Here is an 18,448-nt window from a genome sequence, read left to right on the forward strand (position 1 = left end):
TAGGCTGTATGGAGGTGCAGGAGGCATTGGGCCTTTTTTTTCCACCACGGCATCATGACACGGCGCAGCAGCTCAGCGGCAGCCCGGCCGCCGTCGCAGGCGCCGGGTGCGTGGGAAGACGAGCCAGGGGACCCAGACGTATACGCAGAGCCCGCACATGCCGAGATCGAGAGCGACGATGACTCGGACGACGCCGTCGAAGAGGTAAGTATGTCCACTGCGCGTGCCAAGGCTCGCGAGGAGGATGCAGCGAGATCAGCGCAGCGGCACGCAGAAAGAGCCGCACGGAGCGCTGCACAGAAACGCCGCGAGGCGACCAAGACCAAGCCATCTCGGCGTGCGCGCACGCATGTCGACCAAGACGAGCATCTCGACCCGGCGGTCTTTGCCGAGGCTCTGGCGCAAGATGAGATACGAGATGCGCCGTTGCCTGCCACCTCCTCGTCTCGCCGCCCACGCGCACCGAAAGATCATGTCACGCTGCGTGGCGAGCGAACGATTGTGCGGACTTTTGACGACGAGGACGCACTGGCGGACGACTGGGAGGATGCGCCGCTGAAGCATTCGCCGCTGGATCCACGCCGCTCGCTGCCTTCGGCGCGCGAGCGGGCCTACAAGAAGCAAAAGCTTGCACTACGAGCCAAAGATGTCCGCGCCTCGACGATCGCCAAGCCATCGCGACCGACAACGACCCGCACACCCAGTGTCGACGATCCATTGGGGCTGCAGGACCCGGCCTTTCTGCCCGGCGGCGAACTGTATCATCTGACAGGCCGGCACAAGCGCCGTGCGCGCGGCAGACCAACGCGCGCCGACTGGACTCTGCGCGATCGCGGCGCAGGGGGGCGAGTGGCAGTGCCTCTATCTCGTGCATCTATGGGACCCGCCGCCGTATTTGCACGTTCACGACGCGTATAGTTACCATGCATCCGATAGCACAAATTCGGAATAGTCACTCGGGAATAGTGTGCTGCCGTTGGGCGCCATCCATGCGCTCAGCCCACTGGTCTCGGCATCGTCGGGTATCTCGCGCAGTGAATTACGTGCGCTGGGGGTAGTGGTGTCGTTCTGGGTCCATACCTGCTTCAGTGAGGCGTGCCATGACTGCTTCGGCACAGACAGCGGTGGGAGCGTGAGCGACGAGCCCCACGCCGCGGCGTCGAGGTTGTGGCTCAGCAGCGGCGCCAGAGGCATCGTCGGCATCGTCGGCGAGGCGCGCCGCGATGGCAGACGCACACGTGGCGGCTCATCGTCGAACAGCGCATCCACAGGATGAGCGAGCTCGTCGTAGCGACGCAGAAATGCTGCTTCGTCTACGCGTTCCACACGCGCAAAGGCCGAGGCAGGTACCGGCGTAGCGGAGCGGGCGATCCGGCCCTTGGGCAGGCGGACGCGCGCCGGGTGCGCGGTGAACAGCGTGTGCAGACTCGGTGCTGGCTCGTACGCACCACACGGCACCTGACCCTGCTGCGCCGCACGCGATGGCCCATGGCGCCGGTGACGCCGCCGAGGCAGGTGGACTGCGTACTTGTGCCAGACGGGCGGTACTTCATCATGCAGCTGCTCGAATCGCGTCGTCTCCGTACGCACGACGCACGCGTCAGGCGGCGTCGGAGGGTCAGCCTCGTGCGTCGCTGGTTTCGTCGGAGGCGCTTCCTTCGGCGCCGGTTTCCTAGGCTCGGCGCGCTCCCGTACCTCGACTCGCTTGGGCGTGCAAAGGCTCTTGGGCAGCGGCGTCGTGCGTCGCCACGTCGCAGGCTCCGTGTCCTCTTCTTTCTTGTGCATCATCTCCTCAAGACGTGCCGCCTTTTGCCGAGCACGCTCACGCTCCGCCTCACGCTGGCGCTCGTCATCTTCGCGACGACGACGTGCACGTTCAGCCGCCGATAACATCTCGGTCTGCTGTTCTGCTTCGATCTCAGCGGCATCCACCTTCGGAGCGGGGGGCTCGATCTTGGGCGGCGGCTTGCCGGTCAGGGCGGAGTGCCGCTGCGCCAGAGGACCCCACGACGAAACGGGGGCGGGCGGCGGTGCTTGCGACGATGCGGGTGCTGGCGCAGCTGGCATCGACACAGGCGGCTCAGACCGTCGCAGCAGTGCAGCAGGACGGTGTAGCGGGCCCCAGGCTGGCACACGAGGCGGCGGCGGTGCACGTTTCGACTGCTCCTCCTCGACCTCCGAGATCTTGTACTGCGTGCCATCGCCAAACTCAACGACATCGTCAAGCTCGTCCTCGCTTTCTTCATCAATCTCGTCCCAGTGGTCATGCGAGTGGATCTCGGTGCCTCGAAACCGCTCCAGCTCTTCCTTCGCGGCCTGGTGCCGAGCATGCTCCTCGGCCGCGCGCTCCTCAGCCTTGCGCTCCGCCTCCATGGCTTCTTTGGCTGTGGGGAAGTCGTGCGATGACACTACAGGCTTGGGTGCCGTACGGTGCCTGGCATTCCATGGCATGCGAGGCGCCGTAGAGGCGGGTGTGGCGGAGGAAGACGTCGTGGTCGTCGCGTCACGAGCACCAGGCTCTTTCGATCGCCCTGCCTCAGTAGCAGGAGTCGATGCGGAAGCTCGGCCTGGCATCGCCGTGACAAGCCGTGGACATGCCGCGCGTGCATGGTCCGGCGATGCAGACGTCGCTGTCGACGTCGCCGTCGATGCGGGCGTGGGCGCCGCCTTCGGCGCCGTCACCGTATTCACCTGCTGCAGGAATCGCTGGTTGATGTTCAGCGACGAAAATCGATGCTTCGCATGCGGTGCCGCGTGCACCTCTTCATGCGGACGTGCGTGGCCGCTCTCGGTCATGCACAACGAAGGACGCGTTGCAAGAAAAGATCGGTGGCGTCGCGGCTACCGACCTTCTGCCCTGCTTATGTAACGCGCCCACGCCACCTCGGACGTGGAGCGTTCACCTCGTTGGCTATGGCCGTGCACGTCGAGCTGCACGCCTTGCCGGCGCTGAGCATCGCTGAGCATCGCACGCGAGCGCTAAAGTATGCGTCCACGAGCAATGTGGCCGGCGTACTTGTGGGCCATGTGATGGACGGCACCCGCTACGAGGTAGTGGATTCGCTAGCCGCGCCCCTCCGTGACGATGCGCAAGTCGACACGGAGGCGCTGCGGCTGGCATGGGCTCTGCACCAGCAGGTATGGCCTGGCAGACAAGTGGTGGGCTGGTATGCACTCGGTACCGAGCCTGCTCCCCACCATGCACACATGCATGCCACTTTCCTCCGCTGCCTCTCTCCAGACACGCCCCTTACGCTCGTCCTCTTGAGCGAGGCTGCATGGCATGCCTTCTCGCACAACGATACATGGTCACCCGCCACGGTATCGCTACCATCCTCTGCGACCGAGCGTATCGTGCTGAATGACGCCCATCAACGAGCGCGCTTCACGGACGACGCCCCCTCTGATGCACCCCGCACGCACCATATCCTTGCATCGATGCAGTCGGAACGCCGCGCTCTTCAAATGCTGTGTGATCGCCTCACCGTCGCATGCGACTATGTTGACGGCGTGTGCCAAGGCACCCAGCCCCACGACCCCGCCATCCTGCGTGACTTGGCTACGGCCGTGGTAAATCGACGTCCCGCTCCACAGACACACGACGAGACAGATGCCCTTCGCAGCACCTATCTCGCTACGCTACTCAACAACCTACATACGCTCCATGAGGTACGTCCGTGCTACTGACCCAGATCACCGAGGTCCATGCATTTGCCTCGTCCACGGCCCCCGCGGCCACCAGTGGAGGTGGTCGCCTGGTCCCAGACCGTCTGCCATAGCGCTACGATACCCAAAAAAGCCACGTGGGACGCGCGTTCCTTGCGTGCGACGATCACGACCGTGGCGGCCGCTTGATATGACCGACGCACTGGATCTCGACATTCCCGTGCTGGATGACGATCTGTACAAGGATCGCGCACGAACGTTTGTCGAGTTTCTCGATGATCAAAGTGGCGCCGTCGATTACCGCACGGCCGTCCGCCAAATGCTGGCGTCCGAGGCCTGTCGATTAATCGTGAGTATCGACGACGTGCGCGTGTACAATCGCGATTACGCCGATGGCCTGCTAAACGAACCTAACGGCTACTTACCGCCTTTCGAGCATGCTCTACAGGTGCTCGTCGAACAACTGCACGACCCCCTCAAAGACGATATCCAGGGCAAGCAATTCCACATTGGGCTGCGCGGGAGTTTCGGTGACAACCATGTGAATACACGCATGCTGCGCAGTATGCACCTCGGAAAGATGATGTCGCTCGAAGGTATTGTCACACGGTGCTCGCTGGTGCGGCCCAAAATTGTCCGGTCCGTCCATTACTGTGATACGACCTCGCGTTTCCATATGCGTGAGTATCGCGACGCGACCATGTACGGCACAGGCCCGCCGACTACGAGCACGTATCCAACGACAGACGAGAGTGGGAACAGGCTCACGACCGAATATGGCTTGTGTACGTTCCGCGACCACCAGATGATCAGCATTCAGGAAATGCCGGAACGGGCGCCGCCAGGACAGTTGCCACGCAGCATCGATGTGGTCATGGATGACGACCTCGTCGACCAGGTCAAGCCGGGCGACCGCATCCAGCTCGTGGGTATGTACAAGTCGCTCGGTAATCGCGTGGGTCAAAGCACCACGTCTACATTCCGAACACTGATGATCGGCAACTACGTCTATGTGCTGTCGAACAAGGCCGGCGGTGGCATCTCACAGCTGCCACTCACAGATCTGGACATCCGCAACATCAACAAAATATCACGGCGGGAAGACGTGTTTGACTTGCTCGCCCAGTCGCTCGCTCCGTCCATCTTTGGGCACGACTACTTGAAGCGCGCCGTCTTGCTCATGCTCCTCGGTGGCCAGGAGAAGAACCTCGCAAATGGCACACACATTCGTGGCGATATCAACATCCTCATGGTGGGTGATCCATCCACTGCCAAGAGTCAGATGCTGCGCTTCGTGCTGAACACGGCGTCTCTGGCGATTGCCACGACGGGCCGTGGCAGCAGTGGTGTTGGTTTGACTGCAGCCGTCACGACCGATCGCGAAACAGGTGAGCGGCGTCTCGAGGCGGGTGCTATGGTTCTGGCGGATCGCGGCGTCGTGTGCATTGACGAGTTTGACAAAATGTCTGATGTAGACCGTGTCACGATCCACGAAGTCATGGAGCAACAGACGGTGACGATCGCCAAGGCAGGTATCCACACTACGCTCAATGCTCGCTGCTCCGTCATTGCCGCTGCGAATCCCATTTATGGTCAGTACGACGTGCACAAGGAACCTGGCCGGAATATTGCGCTGCCAGACTCGCTGCTGTCGCGTTTCGACTTGCTCTTTGTCATTACAGACGACATTGACGAGAAACGCGACCGCATGATTTCCGAGCATGTCTTGCGTATGCATCGCTACGTTCAGCCTGGCCAGCCAGCGGGTGTGCCTGCCAAAGACAGCCTCGATCAAGTCCTCGACGTCGGAGGCGGCCCTGACGATGAAGCAGCGGATCAGACGCAGGAAGATGAGTCGCCCTTTGAAAAATACAACCCCCTCTTGCACATGGGTATTCAAGGAGACCAGCGGCAGCAGGTTCTGTCGATCACTTTCGTGAAAAAGTACTTGCAATACGCCAAGTCACGTATCGCGCCTGTCCTGTCGCCTGGGGCCGCCGCGTGGATTTCGAATGTGTATGCCAACTTGCGTAATGACGAGCAGGGCGGAAATATGCGCCGCACTGCGCCCTTGACAGCCCGTACGCTGGAGACACTGATTCGCTTAGCGACGGCCTATGCCAAGGCGCGCCTGAGTCAGGTGGTGGAAGAGCAAGATGCTGAGGCAGCGGAGGCGATTCTGCGTTATGCTCTCTTCAAAGAGGTCATGCATACCAAGACGACCAAGCGCCGGAAAACACGACCCGTGGATGACGAAGAGGACGAGGACGAGGCAGACGATGGCTTTGATTCAGATGACATGGACCAAGACGAGGCAGATCGGCAGCTGGGTGGGCAGCCAACGCGACAAACGCCTTACGTCACGCGAGCGTCGACACGGGCAGAAGCGAAGGCCCCGGCGCCGCCATCAGCGTCGCGTGCTACCTCGTCTGCTCTGCGCGAGTTTCGTGTGCGTGCAGCCGAGGCATTGTCTACGACGTTTGCTGAGGAAGAGTATATACCGTTAACGACGCTATTGGAGGCCGTGAACGCGGCAGGTCCCACGCCCATCCCCGAGGAGGATGCACGCAATGCACTAGAAGCAATGAGTGAGGATAATCAGATCATGATCGCTGAAGGTACGTGGATGCAGCAGCTCACCCCAGACATGGTGTACAAAATTTAGTGCGGCGGTGGCGATACGTCACAAAGTAGCGCGACGCGTCCTGGTAGACAACTTCGGCCGAGATAGTGAATGCCCCAGAGAGCCCGCGTGTCATGTCAAAGTGTGCGTTTCGACAACAACGAGCATCCACGAGAATGGCAGCCGAGTCGAACTATGACTATCTTTTCAAAGTGGTGCTGATTGGTGACTCGGGCACGGGTAAGTCGAACTTGCTGTCTCGTTTCACGCGCAATGAGTTCAGCCTCGATAGCCGCAGCACCATTGGTGTGGAATTCGCGACTCGCAGCATCAACTTGGACGGCAAGACGATCAAGGCACAGATTTGGGACACGGCCGGTCAGGAGCGCTACCGCGCGATCACGTCCGCTTATTACCGTGGAGCTGTGGGTGCGCTACTCGTCTACGACATCGCCAAGCATTCGACGTACATCAATGTGTCGCGCTGGCTCAAGGAGCTGCGTGACCATGCGGACAGCAACATTGTTGTGATGCTGGTCGGCAACAAAAGCGACTTGAAGCACCTGCGTGCTGTGCCGACCGACGAGGCAAAGGCATTCGCGGCCGAAAACAACCTGTCGTTCATCGAGACCTCGGCCCTGGACGCCTCCAACGTGGAGCAGGCCTTCCAAAACATTCTGACGGAAATCTACCATATCGTGTCGAACAAGGCACTGCAGTCGTCAGACGATGTCATTAAGCCCAGCGGTGGTGAGACGATTTCCGTCCAGCCATCCACTGACGACGGTGGCCAGCCAAAGAAGGGCGGTTGCTGCTAAGGGTATGTACGTTGTGTGTGTGGATAGAGAGAAACAGTGCGCTACGTGGCGTAGAAACGCGTGAACATCGCACACATCGATCGGTACGCGATAAGATCGCCTGTTCGTAGGAGGTTGGCCGCGTCGACGTTCAGTGGGCTGTCTGGCTCCGGTGCATCGAGCAGGGCCACTACGGCGGTACAAGCGCTGTGCAGCGTCCATGCCGGCGACCACTGCGTTTTGAGCACGTCTAGACAGATTTCACCGCTTTTCCAATGCACGTTCGGATGGAAGATGCGTGTGCGGAAGCGCATGGTCGGCGGCTTGATGGGGTATGTATCCGGTACCTGAATATCGATCTCGAAACGGCCGCCGTCGTACGCACCGTCAGCAGGCGCGTGAATCACGGCAGACCACGCAAACAAGTTGGCATCTGATACTGGCCGCAATCCGTGGATATGCTCATCCTGCGCATGCTCGGCACCTCGTCGTTCGTGCGCTAAGCGACGGATCGACGCGCTGTGGCCATCTCGATGCATCGCTGTCACTAATGGGACGCGTCCAATCGCACCGGTCTAAATCCACAATTTCTGGGCTGGGCCCTGCCAACAAACCCGAAACGCCCAAACCACCTCGTTCTGCCATTTCCCGCACCACCCTTGCCCATCCAGTCACAGTGCATGCATTTATGGAGTGAGCAGCGTGCAGCGTCACACGCGCCGTATGCACACACCATTCAGGGCGTGCCTCGTGCCAGCGCGATGGTGACATACCAGCAGCCTGGAGCCCACCACGACGAATATGGAAGGCGGCCAGTCCTACCACCAGGGCACGTCAGTGGCCTGAGCAGCCATTCGCGCGGGCACTCACACACAAGTAGCGACGAAATGGTGTGGCCACAGGCTACCTCACCACGTCGCACACCCATGGCCATGACCGGCCCAGCGCCACTGCCGCCCACGAACGCGTACATGTCACGGCCGTATTCAGCCTCGAGCATCCACAGCCAGGGCTCGACGCCTTCGAGCACTGACTCGGGGGACCGTGTCATCATTCAGGCGACTCTAGACAATGAGTCCTTTTCCGTCGTCAACGTCACCGGCATTGATTCTGCGCCCACCATCCGTGAGATGATTCTGCGTAAACTCAAGCTGCCCTGGAAAGACTTGTCTCAGTGGGGCTTGATTCGCACAGAGATTGGTGAGTCGGATGTGGGAAACTCCCCGCTCATCGATGATGATACCCTCCTGTCCCTATGTCTCCAGTTCGGCGACGATAAAGGCACAGTCAAATTTCGCGTCCTCCAACGCCGCGCGGTCTCTGATGAACCTCATGAAGCGCCCGTCGTGTACGCGTCGCCCATCTTAGTGCCACAGCACACGGCTCCCGCGAACCTCGCATGGCCGGGCGATTCGTTGTATGCATCTCATCAGCCCCCGCCGGTGCCTTATGCGCCACCCAACGTGGCTCGGAACGTCGTCCCGCGGCGCCAGCCATGGATCCCTACAGCGCCAGCAGGAGCACCACAGCATATCAAAGACACATTTCTGCCCCCGCTTACGAACCGACACATGTCCCCCGCCGTGGTCCTGCCGCCCTCACAGGCCCCGAGTTTTCCGTACCTGCAGCCGGGCATGCTGGTGCCGTCATCGAGTCTGGACGACAAGGCTCTTCGAAAATCGTCACGCCCTCTCTCTGTGCATGGCATGTCGAGCAGTCGACCCGCCCCATCGCCCCATCATGCGCCCGTGGCGGCACCCAATGGGCGGCCGGCGTCCTTTCAACTCGACGCACCTTACAAACGCGATCCTGATGAAGCTGTCCCTCGACGCGTACTGAAGCCGTCGAAATCACCCGCCCTGTCCAGCTCCAGCGATGTCGGATCGCCTCAGGACGAGAACGTATACCCTAATTCCACGCCACCCGTCCTGTATCGCGGTGAAAGCAGCTTGGGTCCACGGCCACTGCCTGTGCCCTCGCCCATCAGCTCGGCTTCTCCAGCTTCGGCTCAAATGTCGCCCTGGCGCCAAGACATACACTCGGAGTGGACAGATCACATACCCTCGGACCGGTCGACGCAGTCAGATCACAGCGGTGACAGCTCCATGCAGCGGTTGATGGCACATTTGCGAGTGTCACAGGAACGCAAAAATGTCTCGACCTCGGACGCACCTGCCTTCGACTCGTTTGCCGACGATACGCTGGGCGGCACGTTTGCGCAACCACTGGACGCATCGACGCTCACAACTCGGCCGCACGATGCCGATACGCTGCGCCCATCTCCTAGTACTCTGACACCCCGCGACGCCTCTCGGCCCGTTCTTACTCTCTCTATATCCCCGCCTCCTGAGCCCAAAGCGCCGTCCCAGGCTTCGGCCACGACGGTCGCCTCGAAATCGTCGCAAGACAGCTATCGACAGAGCTGGGCATTCCGCCCGCCTCCGGAGGAACTGTATGAGCAACTGGACAACCTGTTTCCCCGCCACGATCTGGACCAGCCCCTCAGCGACATGGCTCTCTCGCCCCAGACTAGTAGCGAAACGCCGCTGTCTGCCCAGAAAGAGGACCGCATTGTGGCCGGTGGGACGCCGTCGACCAAGCACCGTCGTGCACCCCGTGGTCTTTCACGACACCAGCACCATTCGATCCGCATCATTGCACAAAACAGACGCCAGCTTCTAGAAAAGACCAAGCAGGAAGAGCGTCGAAACAAGCTGAAGAATGAAGAGGTTCTGAGCCGACGAAAGAGCACGAAACTATGGGGTGGACGTATGGTGGAAATGCGCACGAACGGTGCCAACTCGGTTGGCATCGTGCCCGATGGCAATACCCACAACTCGATGGACCCCGACACGCAGCCGGTGTTCAAGTGGGTCAAGGGCGACTTGATTGGCAAAGGCACATATGGCCGTGTGTATCTCGCACTCAATGCCACGACAGGTGAGATGATTGCGGTGAAACAAGTAGAGCTGCCTCGCACAGCGGCAGACCGTGACTCATCGAGGCAGCGCAGCATTGTGTCAGCCCTCAAGTCGGAGATTGAGACGCTCAAGGACCTCGATCATCCCAACGTCGTGACGTGCCTTGGCTTCGAAGAGACGCTGGACACGCTAAGTATCTTTTTGGAGTACGTCCCCGGTGGGTCCATCGGCAGCTGCTTGCGTCGGTACGGCAAGTTTGAAGAGGACATGACCAGCTCCTTTCTGAACCAGACGCTCCAAGGCTTGGCGTATCTCCACAAGCAGGGCATTTTGCACCGCGACCTGAAAGCGGACAACCTCTTGGTGGATTACCAAGGCACGTGCAAGATTTCTGATTTCGGCACGGTGCGTCGCAGCGAAGACATTTATGCCAATGTGGAAAACATGTCGCTCCAGGGCAGTATATTTTGGATGGCGCCAGAGGTCGTGAGCCTATCGCGCAAAGGATACAGCGCGAAAGTCGATATTTGGAGTCTGGGCTGTGTTGTGTTGGAAATGCTGGCTGGCCGCAGGCCCTGGTCGGACGAAGAGGCCGTGCAGGCCATGTTCAAGATCGGCGCTGAACGTCGTGCGCCGCCTGTGCCGAAAGATGTAAAGATATCGAAACCGGCCGCCCACTTTTTGCGTAACTGCTTCGAGATTGACCCGGACCGCCGTCCCACCGCCGCGCGTCTGCTGGAGCACGTTTTCGCCTGGCCATCGCCGAATTGGTGCTTTGAGGATAGTGGGCTGTACAAGTTGCTGTGTCCTCCGAAGTAAGGGAGAGGGACTCGCAGAGGGAGCGTACCTGCATGTCGAGGGTCTAGCTAGTGATTACATAATGTTGAGGAAGTGTGGGTGGAAGCTACGCCCGCGAACAACACCTAGCTCTTCCCTTTTTTCACTCGTTCCTTGGAATGAGTGAGGCGGCCGCTACATCGCCTGATGTATCGTCTGTGTTAGCTGCGTTGCAGGCGCTATACCACAATCCGGACGCGCAGGCCAAGCAGCAGGCGAATCAGGCGCTTCTGCAGTTCCAAAAAACGCCGCAGGCATGGAGCACAGCCAACGCCCTCCTGCTTGCACAAGATGTGCCTCTCGAGTCGCGGCTCTTTTCCGCTCAGACGTTTCGCTCCAAGGTCACATTTGATCTGGAGCAGCTCGAAGGCGCGTCGCAAGAGCAGCTGCGTGATACGCTTCTGCATGCGCTCGACATGTACGCGACAGGACCGCGCGTGATTCAGACGCAGTTGTGCTTGGCGCTGGCAGCCCTGGCTCTTCAGATGAGCGAGGCACGCTGGGGGAATGTGGTTCCAGGTATGATTGAGCGATTCGGCGGTGCGCCCTCGACGGTCGGCGTGCTCCTTGAGTTTTTGACGGTCCTGCCCGAGGAGGTGTCGATGAACCACCGTATCCCGATGGACAATACCACATACCATGACAGAGTATCTCAACTTTTGACACAGCATGCCATGTCTGCGCTCCAGGTGCTTGTCATGTATATCCAGGCGGATGGTGTGACGTCTACGATCCAAGCGATGATTTTCGCGTGCCTGCGGAGCTGGCTCAAGACGGGCGAAGTCACGGCCATGCAGCTAGCCGAGACGCCGCTTCTATCATGCACATTTGATGCGCTGCAAGATGAGGAGCTTTTTGATACAGCTGTGGATGTGCTGTGCGACCTCATCAACGAGACCCAGGAATTGGAGGAGAACCAGGGCGTGATCGAATGGTTGCTACCACGCATCGAGTCGCTGCGCCCAGCGCTGATGGCTGCGGGCGATGACGAAGACCGCGTGCGTGGCCTATGTCGCATCTTTGTGCAGGCCGGCGAGACGTACCATGCGTTGGCGCTGCAGCACCCCCAGGCCCTGCTCCCCATTGTGCAGGCGGCGCTTGATTGTGCGTCGTATCATGACCTGGACATTGTGCAGATCACCTTCCGTTTCTGGTACCTGCTCGCGACGGACGTCCATCGTGCACTCGAGCAGGGCAACCCGGCTGCGCTGCCGTTCCGCGACGTGTTTGAGCAGCTCTTTGCTGTGATCTTACGACACCTACGATTCCCTGACGACGACACGGACTTGACAGGTCAAGAGCGCGATGACTTCCGGAGCTTCCGGCACTATATGGGCGACACGCTCAAGGACTGCTGCTACGTGCTAGGCGCAGAGGCGTGCCTTGCGCGCTCGCTCGAGGTCATTGAGTCGGCGCTCGCACAAGCGTCGCCAGAGCTGCGATGGCAAGACATGGAGGCGCCTCTCTTCTCCATGCGCTCTATGGGCGGCCAAGTTGATGTGACAACGAGCGAGGTGGTGCCGCGTGTGTTTGCGCTCGTCCCGCGCCTGCCGCCGCATCCCCGCCTGCGGTATGCAGGCCTGCTTGTCATGTCGCGCTATACCGAGTGGGTCGCTGATCATCCCGAGCACCTAAGTGGAATACTCACGTTTATCACGACGGGTTTCGATGGCTCAGACAGGGACATTGCCGCAGCGGCCGCTCAGGCCATGGACTTTTTGTGTCAGGACTGCCGCGAGCACCTTGTGCCGTACTTTGACCAGCTCATGCACTTTTTCCGCAGCGTGCATGCGACGCTTGCCGTGGATGACTTGCTGTCCGTGTCCGAGGCGCTGGCTCATGTCGTGACGGCCATGCCGCCGGCCGCAGCGACAGAGGCGCTGGTCCAACTCGCGCAGCCGCTGCTGGAAAATGTGCACGAGGTGTGCGAGTTGCCGTCGGCCACGAAGCCTGACCTGATGCGCGCAGCTGATCGCATGGAGCAGCTGGCTCGTATTCTGCAGATCATGGGTGTATCGCTCGCAAGCACACTGCCTGAGGCGTGTGCCGCTACGTGCACGCAGGCGTATGCCATCCTGGACCGTCTGCTGGAGCGCTACGGCGACGTGTTTTTTATTTCTGAGCGCACATCGGCTTTGATCCGCCGCGCGCTCATCTTCTTCGATCAGCGAGCCGTGCCGACGATGCCGGCTCTGCTCGACCGCTTCGCCTCGTGCTTCGAGTCGACGGGTTTCTCGGGCTACGTGTGGATCGTCGGCAAGTCGATCGACCAGTACGGACAGCGCGCTGACAGCACGCTGGGCATGCAGCTGGGACAGGCCTTCGAGCGCGTCACACACAAGGTTGGCTCGATGCTCCGCAGTGCACCGTCGCCCGATGCCATGTCCGACGTGCTGGATGATTACCTGCACTCGTGCCTCGTGACGATCCAAGCGGCACCGACGTTGTTGCTCGGCATGCCACCGCTCCTGACGCAAGCGTATGCGATGGCCCTCCAGGCGCTCGCAGCGCTCTCCCCTGGCGTCGTAGGCATCGCTGCCGATGTCGTGCGTGCCATCGTCGAGTACGCACACGAGGTGCCTGTGCCGGACCGCACACACGCCGACACAGTCCACGCGGTCGTGGGCGAGCATGGCGCCGAGACTTGCCGCGCGCTCATGCATGGCCTCGTGACGCACTTTCCGCCCGAAAATATGCCAGTCGTCGTGTCGACGATGCGCACGCTCGCGACCGACTTTGCCGCGCAGATGCCGGTGTGGGCGTCGGCGGCGGCACAGGCGCTGCCGACCGAGGCCGTGCCAGAAGCAGACAAGATGCACTGGATCGAGCAGATGCACGCTGTGCCACTCGACGAGCGCATCAAGCCGAGCCTCGTGCGCTTGTATGGTGCGTCGCGCAAGTCGCGAGAACGTGCCCAGCTGGAGTAAGAGTGCCATAAGTAGCTTATTCGGCCCCGGATTCCCGCATAAAGTCGAGGTGCTTTTGGATATCGGCCGCCGACACAGAGGGCCGGACGGCATGTAGCGCCTTGAGAAAGTCGTTCATCACGAGGTGCGGCTCCCGAAGTTCGTCAGACTCGACGTCCATCCACGTCATTTCGCGCGCATCAGGATCACCAGGCGAGCATGGCATGTAGCGCGTGCGCTCCGTGCCATCGTCGTCCACTTCCCGCACCTGCTTGAAATGCGTCGCGTTCATGACACGGCGCACAGGCTGCATGAGCGCTTCGCGCACGACCACGGCCACATCGGCACCCGAGTACCCCTCGGTCTGTGCCGCGAGCGTCCGAATGTCCCGGGGCGTGAGTGTGCACGGCGTCGAGCCGATGTTGAGCTCAAACATGCGCCGCCGCGCATCAAGCTCAGGTAGCGGGATGTACACGCGCTTCTCAAAGCGGCGTTTGATGGCCGAGTCCAGCGCCCATGGAATGTTGGTGGCGCCCAGCACCAGCACCTCTGTTTCGTGGTCGTTGTGCACCCCATTCATCTGCACGAGAAACTCCGTCTTGATGCGCCGACTCGCCTCGCTCTCGCCTTCGCCACGCGTACCGCACAGCGAGTCCACCTCATCAATAAATATAATCGACGGCCGCGCTTCGCGCGCCATCGCAAAGAGCTGCTTGACCAGGCGCTCACTCTCACCCATCCATTTGGACACAAGATCCGAGCTCGAGACACTGAAAAATGTGCTGTTCGACTGCGTCGCCACAGCCTTGGCCAGATACGACTTGCCCGTGCCAGGCGGTCCATAGAGCAGAATCCCACTCCATGGCTTGCGCTTGCCCGTGAACAATTGCGGAAATTTGATCGGGAGAATCACAGCCTCCTTGAGGGCATCCTTGGCACTCGAAAGACCCGCCACATCGTCCCAGCTGACATTGGGGCGCTCCGTCAGAATCACATTCGATAGCCCAGATCGCAGTTTGCGCGTCTCAGCATCCATGTCCTCCGAATCGCTCTTGGAGCCCGCGACGCCTTTGCCGCCATCGGAGGTTTCCGCCTGCGCCACCTTGCCCAGATGCTCCTTGAGCTTCTCAGCTCGGTCCAAGTACTCAACAAACTTCGACCGGATCAACTGCTTGAGCTTGTCGTTTTTTTCGTACTTGAGCGCCATCATGAAATAATCGAGGCTGTTCTGATACTGCATGTACGCCTCCTGGTAATGGTGCTTCACATCCTCATCAATCGCCCTTTGCACTATATCAATCCCTCTCTGCTGTCAGTCAGACGGCTACACACCTGCAAAAAGTCTGTGGGCGCCCTACGCGTCAGTATCTCGGCCTACGCACATGTTCAGGGCTCTCGCCAACCCAAGCGGTGGTGTGTTGGGTGGATGTGGAGATGAAACCACGCGACGCGCTCAGTTTGGGCGTTCCACGTCGATGTCTACGGCACCGCTGCGCATCCCTTCGGATGCGTCGCGTCCTTCTACCGAAGCAGTCTCCGAATCAGATCAAGAGCCTAGGCAACAGGCCTGCAGAGAGGCCCCAGATACCCACGCATCGCCCACCGTACAGGACCTGCCCCCCAACAGTGCGCGCATCTCCCTCCGATCCCTTTGGCGACGGCAGCATGCATCGACGCCGCAGCGCGAGCCCCGATCCAATTCCATCAGCATGGTATCAGATCTCCAAACGGGCTTGACGAGCGCGGCCCTGCTCAAGATGCGTCTCGAGCGTGATGAGAACAACGCTCCCCGCATACCTGTCCTGCTGCAGTACTTGCGGGTCCAAGTAACGGACACGTTCAACTCGCATAGCTCCGGTCACCATGTGTACCGCATAGAGCTCAGCTATGGGTACGGCATGGTATCCTGGGTGATTTATCGGGAAGTGCGTGACTTTTTCAACCTTCACGCATACTATCGGACGCACAGCGTAGCCAATACGCTGTACAAGTCCTTCTCCTCCGAAGCAGACTCGGAAGGCGATCTTCCCAGCTTTCCCAAAGGAAGCTTCACAAATCGATTCACTCGGCAGAGGCAGCAGCAGGATGGCAAAACGGCCCAGGAGCATCAAGATGCACAGGAACGCACGTACCGCCAGGCACTCACAGACTACCTGCAGAAACTGATCAAGTTTGCCATGTTTCGCTCAGAGGCAAACCGTCTATGTCGCTTCCTCGAAATCAGTGCCATGGGACTGCAAGTGGCGTCTCTCGATGGCTACCTTGGAAAGCAGGGATACCTGCAAATCAAATCAAAAAGTTCGTGGCGCGACACTCAATCCCTCGTACAAAGACCCAAGCGCCGCATCCCTAAATGGTTCATTGTACGCGAGAGCTATATCATCATTGTGGAAGAGGCCCATAGCCTGCGCCTGTACGACGTGTTTCTCATGGATCAAGAGTTCAAGGTCGTTCAAAAACACACATTACGTCCTGCGTCTTTGAAGCATGCACCAAAAAACGAGGTCGAGGAAGACAAGGAAGGCAAGCTAGCGTGGCCCGAGACGCATCACACTTCCACAGGGACGATCGGTGACTATGTCAGGCGGCACCGATTCAACTTGTACAACGCGGAACGCAAGCTGAAACTGACGGCCAAGAATGAGCGCGAGTTGGAGCAATTTCTGCTCAGCATCCAGTGGGCCGCCCATCATAATCCCTTCGGAAAACAGACGCGATTCGGTAGCTTTGCGCCGATTCGTCGTTGCGCCGCCGTCCAATGGCTGGTGGATGGCCGTGATTACTACTGGAACTTGTCCGAGGCATTGCTGCACGCTCGTGATTGCATCTATATCCACGACTGGTGGCTCTCTCCAGAAATGTACTTGCGCCGCCCAGGCACACCCGAATGGCGCCTCGATCATTTGCTGCAGAAAAAGGCATCGGAAGGTGTCCTTGTCTATGTGATTCTCTACAACGAAGTATCAAATCAGTTTACGCCCACAGATTCGGCGTACGCCAAGTCGCGCCTCATGGAATTACACCCTAATATTGTCGTGCAACGCTCTCCCAGCCACTTGAAAACAGGTACCTTTTATTGGGCACATCATGAGAAACTCTGCGTCGTGGACCAGATGGTGGCTTTCATGGGTGGATTTGACCTATGCTTTGGTCGTTACGACACACCATCTCACCCGCTCGTGGACGATGCGGCCATGGGTCCAAGCACTACCACGGACCCATCGCTCTTAGGACCCGCGTTAGACGGCGCCGAGGCTCATATCTGGCCCGGACAGGATTATGCGAACGAGCGCAAAGTCGAGTGGCAGATTCTCACAAAGCCCGAGATGGATTTGTTGCCACGGGACAAGGTGCCACGCATGCCGTGGCATGATGTCGGCGTTCAGATTCTAGGTCAGCCTGCGCGTGATCTTTGTCGTCACTTTTGCCAACGATGGAACATGTTACTCCGATCCAAAAAGCACACTCGGCGTATGGATTTCTTGCTCCCGCCGTCCGACCTTACAGAGGATGAGGTAAGGCGCTTTGGTGTGCAAGGCACATGCGATGTGCAGATTTGCCGCTCAGGTGGTCCCTGGAGCTTAAGCACGCCCAAAACGGTAGAACATTCCATCCAAAACGCGTACCTCAAAGCCATCGAGCAAAGCGAGCACTTTGTGTATGTGGAGAACCAGTTCTTTGTCACGTCCACGGTCATGGAAAGCACGGAAATCGAAAACAGCATTGGTCTTGCGCTGGTAGAGCGTATTGTGCGTGCTCATCGCGAGCGTACGCCATGGCGGGCCATCATTTTGATTCCAGCCACGCCTGGTTTCCCGATGGAGTACGACCATCCGGAAAGTGGGTCCGTGCGAATTATCTCGGCCTTGCAGTACTTGTCGATCGCACGTGGACCCCACTCGATCTTCGCGCGTCTCGCGTCCGTGGGCATAGATCCACATGCCTACATTGGCTTTTATTCCCTACGCCAATGGGGTCGAATGCGCCATGGCCAATTGGTCACAGAACAAGTGTACCCTCATGACAAAGTGATGATCGTCGACGATCGCCTGGCCATTATTGGCAGTGCCAACATCAATGAGCGCAGTCAACGCGGCGACCGAGATTCAGAATTGGCGTGTGTTGTACAAGACCATGATATGCTGATGAGCCGCATGGCTGGTGAGGCATTTCAAGTGGGTCGGTTCCCACACACGTTGCGCATGCGACTGATGCACGAGCATGTGGGTTGGGACTTGGATGCTATGGAGCGGGGTGAAAATGTACAGATAACGCAAGACCCACAGCCCCAGGTCGTACCCAAATGTTTGCTCGACCCCGTGGCACAGTACGACGTGTGGAAGGCTGTGGCCACACACAACACCGTCATATACCGCCAAGTGTTCCGCTGTGTGCCAGACGACGAAATCAAGGCTTGGGCGTCGTACAAAGTGGCCATGCAGCATCATGACCGTGTAGGACGTTCTGTCACAGACGGCTCAGCGCCTAACGGCACCGACCTGTTTCCTCCGGAGCAAGTCGAGAACATGGCTGCTCAGCTGCAGCGATGTTGCGGTACTCTCATTCAACATCCCACGGAGTTTCTGGAGCACGACGCCATGCGCGGTAACTATTTATTCGCCAAAGACCACATAAATCCACTCATCGTTTTCGACTAGTAGCTGTTATATAGACATACGGTCTTCGAGACGCAAGGCT

At 59.3% G+C, this 18,448-nt stretch overlaps 10 protein-coding genes across 10 annotated transcripts; 7 read left to right on the forward strand and 3 right to left on the reverse strand.

Annotated features, from left to right (window-relative positions):
• Positions 1-54: 54 nt before the first annotated feature.
• MRET_0973 (uncharacterized protein) lies at positions 55-918 on the forward strand (the record flags this gene model as incomplete). The annotated part of the gene is made up of 1 exon (XM_027627600.1): positions 55-918. One exon carries the CDS (start codon positions 55-57, stop codon positions 916-918), a length of 864 nt encoding a protein of 287 aa, XP_027483568.1.
• On the reverse strand, positions 919-2,796 carry MRET_0974 (uncharacterized protein; the record flags this gene model as incomplete). Its single annotated transcript, XM_027627601.1, has 1 exon — positions 919-2,796. The coding sequence occupies one exon, from the start codon at positions 2,794-2,796 to the stop codon at positions 919-921; it is 1,878 nt and encodes a 625-aa protein (XP_027483563.1).
• Positions 2,797-2,913: 117 nt separating this feature from the next.
• MRET_0975 (COP9 signalosome complex subunit 6) lies at positions 2,914-3,779 on the forward strand (the record flags this gene model as incomplete). The annotated part of the gene is made up of 2 exons (XM_027627602.1): positions 2,914-3,669; positions 3,693-3,779. The coding sequence occupies 2 exons, from the start codon at positions 2,914-2,916 to the stop codon at positions 3,777-3,779; spliced, it is 843 nt and encodes a 280-aa protein (XP_027483562.1).
• A 77-nt stretch (positions 3,780-3,856) lies between these two features.
• Positions 3,857-6,331, forward strand: MRET_0976 (DNA replication licensing factor MCM3; the record flags this gene model as incomplete). The annotated part of the gene is made up of 2 exons (XM_027627603.1): positions 3,857-6,284; positions 6,312-6,331. 2 exons carry the CDS (start codon positions 3,857-3,859, stop codon positions 6,329-6,331), a joined length of 2,448 nt encoding a protein of 815 aa, XP_027483565.1.
• Positions 6,332-6,465: 134 nt separating this feature from the next.
• On the forward strand, positions 6,466-7,107 carry MRET_0977 (Ras-related protein Rab-11A; the record flags this gene model as incomplete). The annotated part of the gene is made up of 1 exon (XM_027627604.1): positions 6,466-7,107. One exon carries the CDS (start codon positions 6,466-6,468, stop codon positions 7,105-7,107), a length of 642 nt encoding a protein of 213 aa, XP_027483564.1.
• A 41-nt stretch (positions 7,108-7,148) lies between these two features.
• On the reverse strand, positions 7,149-7,625 carry MRET_0978 (peroxin-4; the record flags this gene model as incomplete). Its single annotated transcript, XM_027627605.1, has 1 exon — positions 7,149-7,625. One exon carries the CDS (start codon positions 7,623-7,625, stop codon positions 7,149-7,151), a length of 477 nt encoding a protein of 158 aa, XP_027483571.1.
• A 141-nt stretch (positions 7,626-7,766) lies between these two features.
• On the forward strand, positions 7,767-10,826 carry MRET_0979 (mitogen-activated protein kinase kinase kinase; the record flags this gene model as incomplete). Its single annotated transcript, XM_027627606.1, has 1 exon — positions 7,767-10,826. The coding sequence occupies one exon, from the start codon at positions 7,767-7,769 to the stop codon at positions 10,824-10,826; it is 3,060 nt and encodes a 1,019-aa protein (XP_027483570.1).
• A 137-nt stretch (positions 10,827-10,963) lies between these two features.
• Positions 10,964-13,771, forward strand: MRET_0980 (transportin-3; the record flags this gene model as incomplete). Its single annotated transcript, XM_027627607.1, has 1 exon — positions 10,964-13,771. One exon carries the CDS (start codon positions 10,964-10,966, stop codon positions 13,769-13,771), a length of 2,808 nt encoding a protein of 935 aa, XP_027483974.1.
• A 16-nt stretch (positions 13,772-13,787) lies between these two features.
• MRET_0981 (vacuolar protein-sorting-associated protein 4) lies at positions 13,788-15,134 on the reverse strand (the record flags this gene model as incomplete). Its single annotated transcript, XM_027627608.1, has 3 exons — positions 13,788-15,056; positions 15,083-15,104; positions 15,133-15,134. Coding segments are annotated over 3 exons (1,293 nt in total).
• Positions 15,135-15,225: 91 nt separating this feature from the next.
• On the forward strand, positions 15,226-18,408 carry MRET_0982 (phospholipase D1/2; the record flags this gene model as incomplete). The annotated part of the gene is made up of 1 exon (XM_027627609.1): positions 15,226-18,408. One exon carries the CDS (start codon positions 15,226-15,228, stop codon positions 18,406-18,408), a length of 3,183 nt encoding a protein of 1,060 aa, XP_027483976.1.
• Positions 18,409-18,448: the final 40 nt, after the last annotated feature.

The sequence above is a fragment of the Malassezia restricta genome, chromosome II, assembly GCF_003290485.1.
Source record: "Malassezia restricta chromosome II, complete sequence".
Classification (NCBI taxonomy): domain Eukaryota; kingdom Fungi; phylum Basidiomycota; class Malasseziomycetes; order Malasseziales; family Malasseziaceae; genus Malassezia; species Malassezia restricta.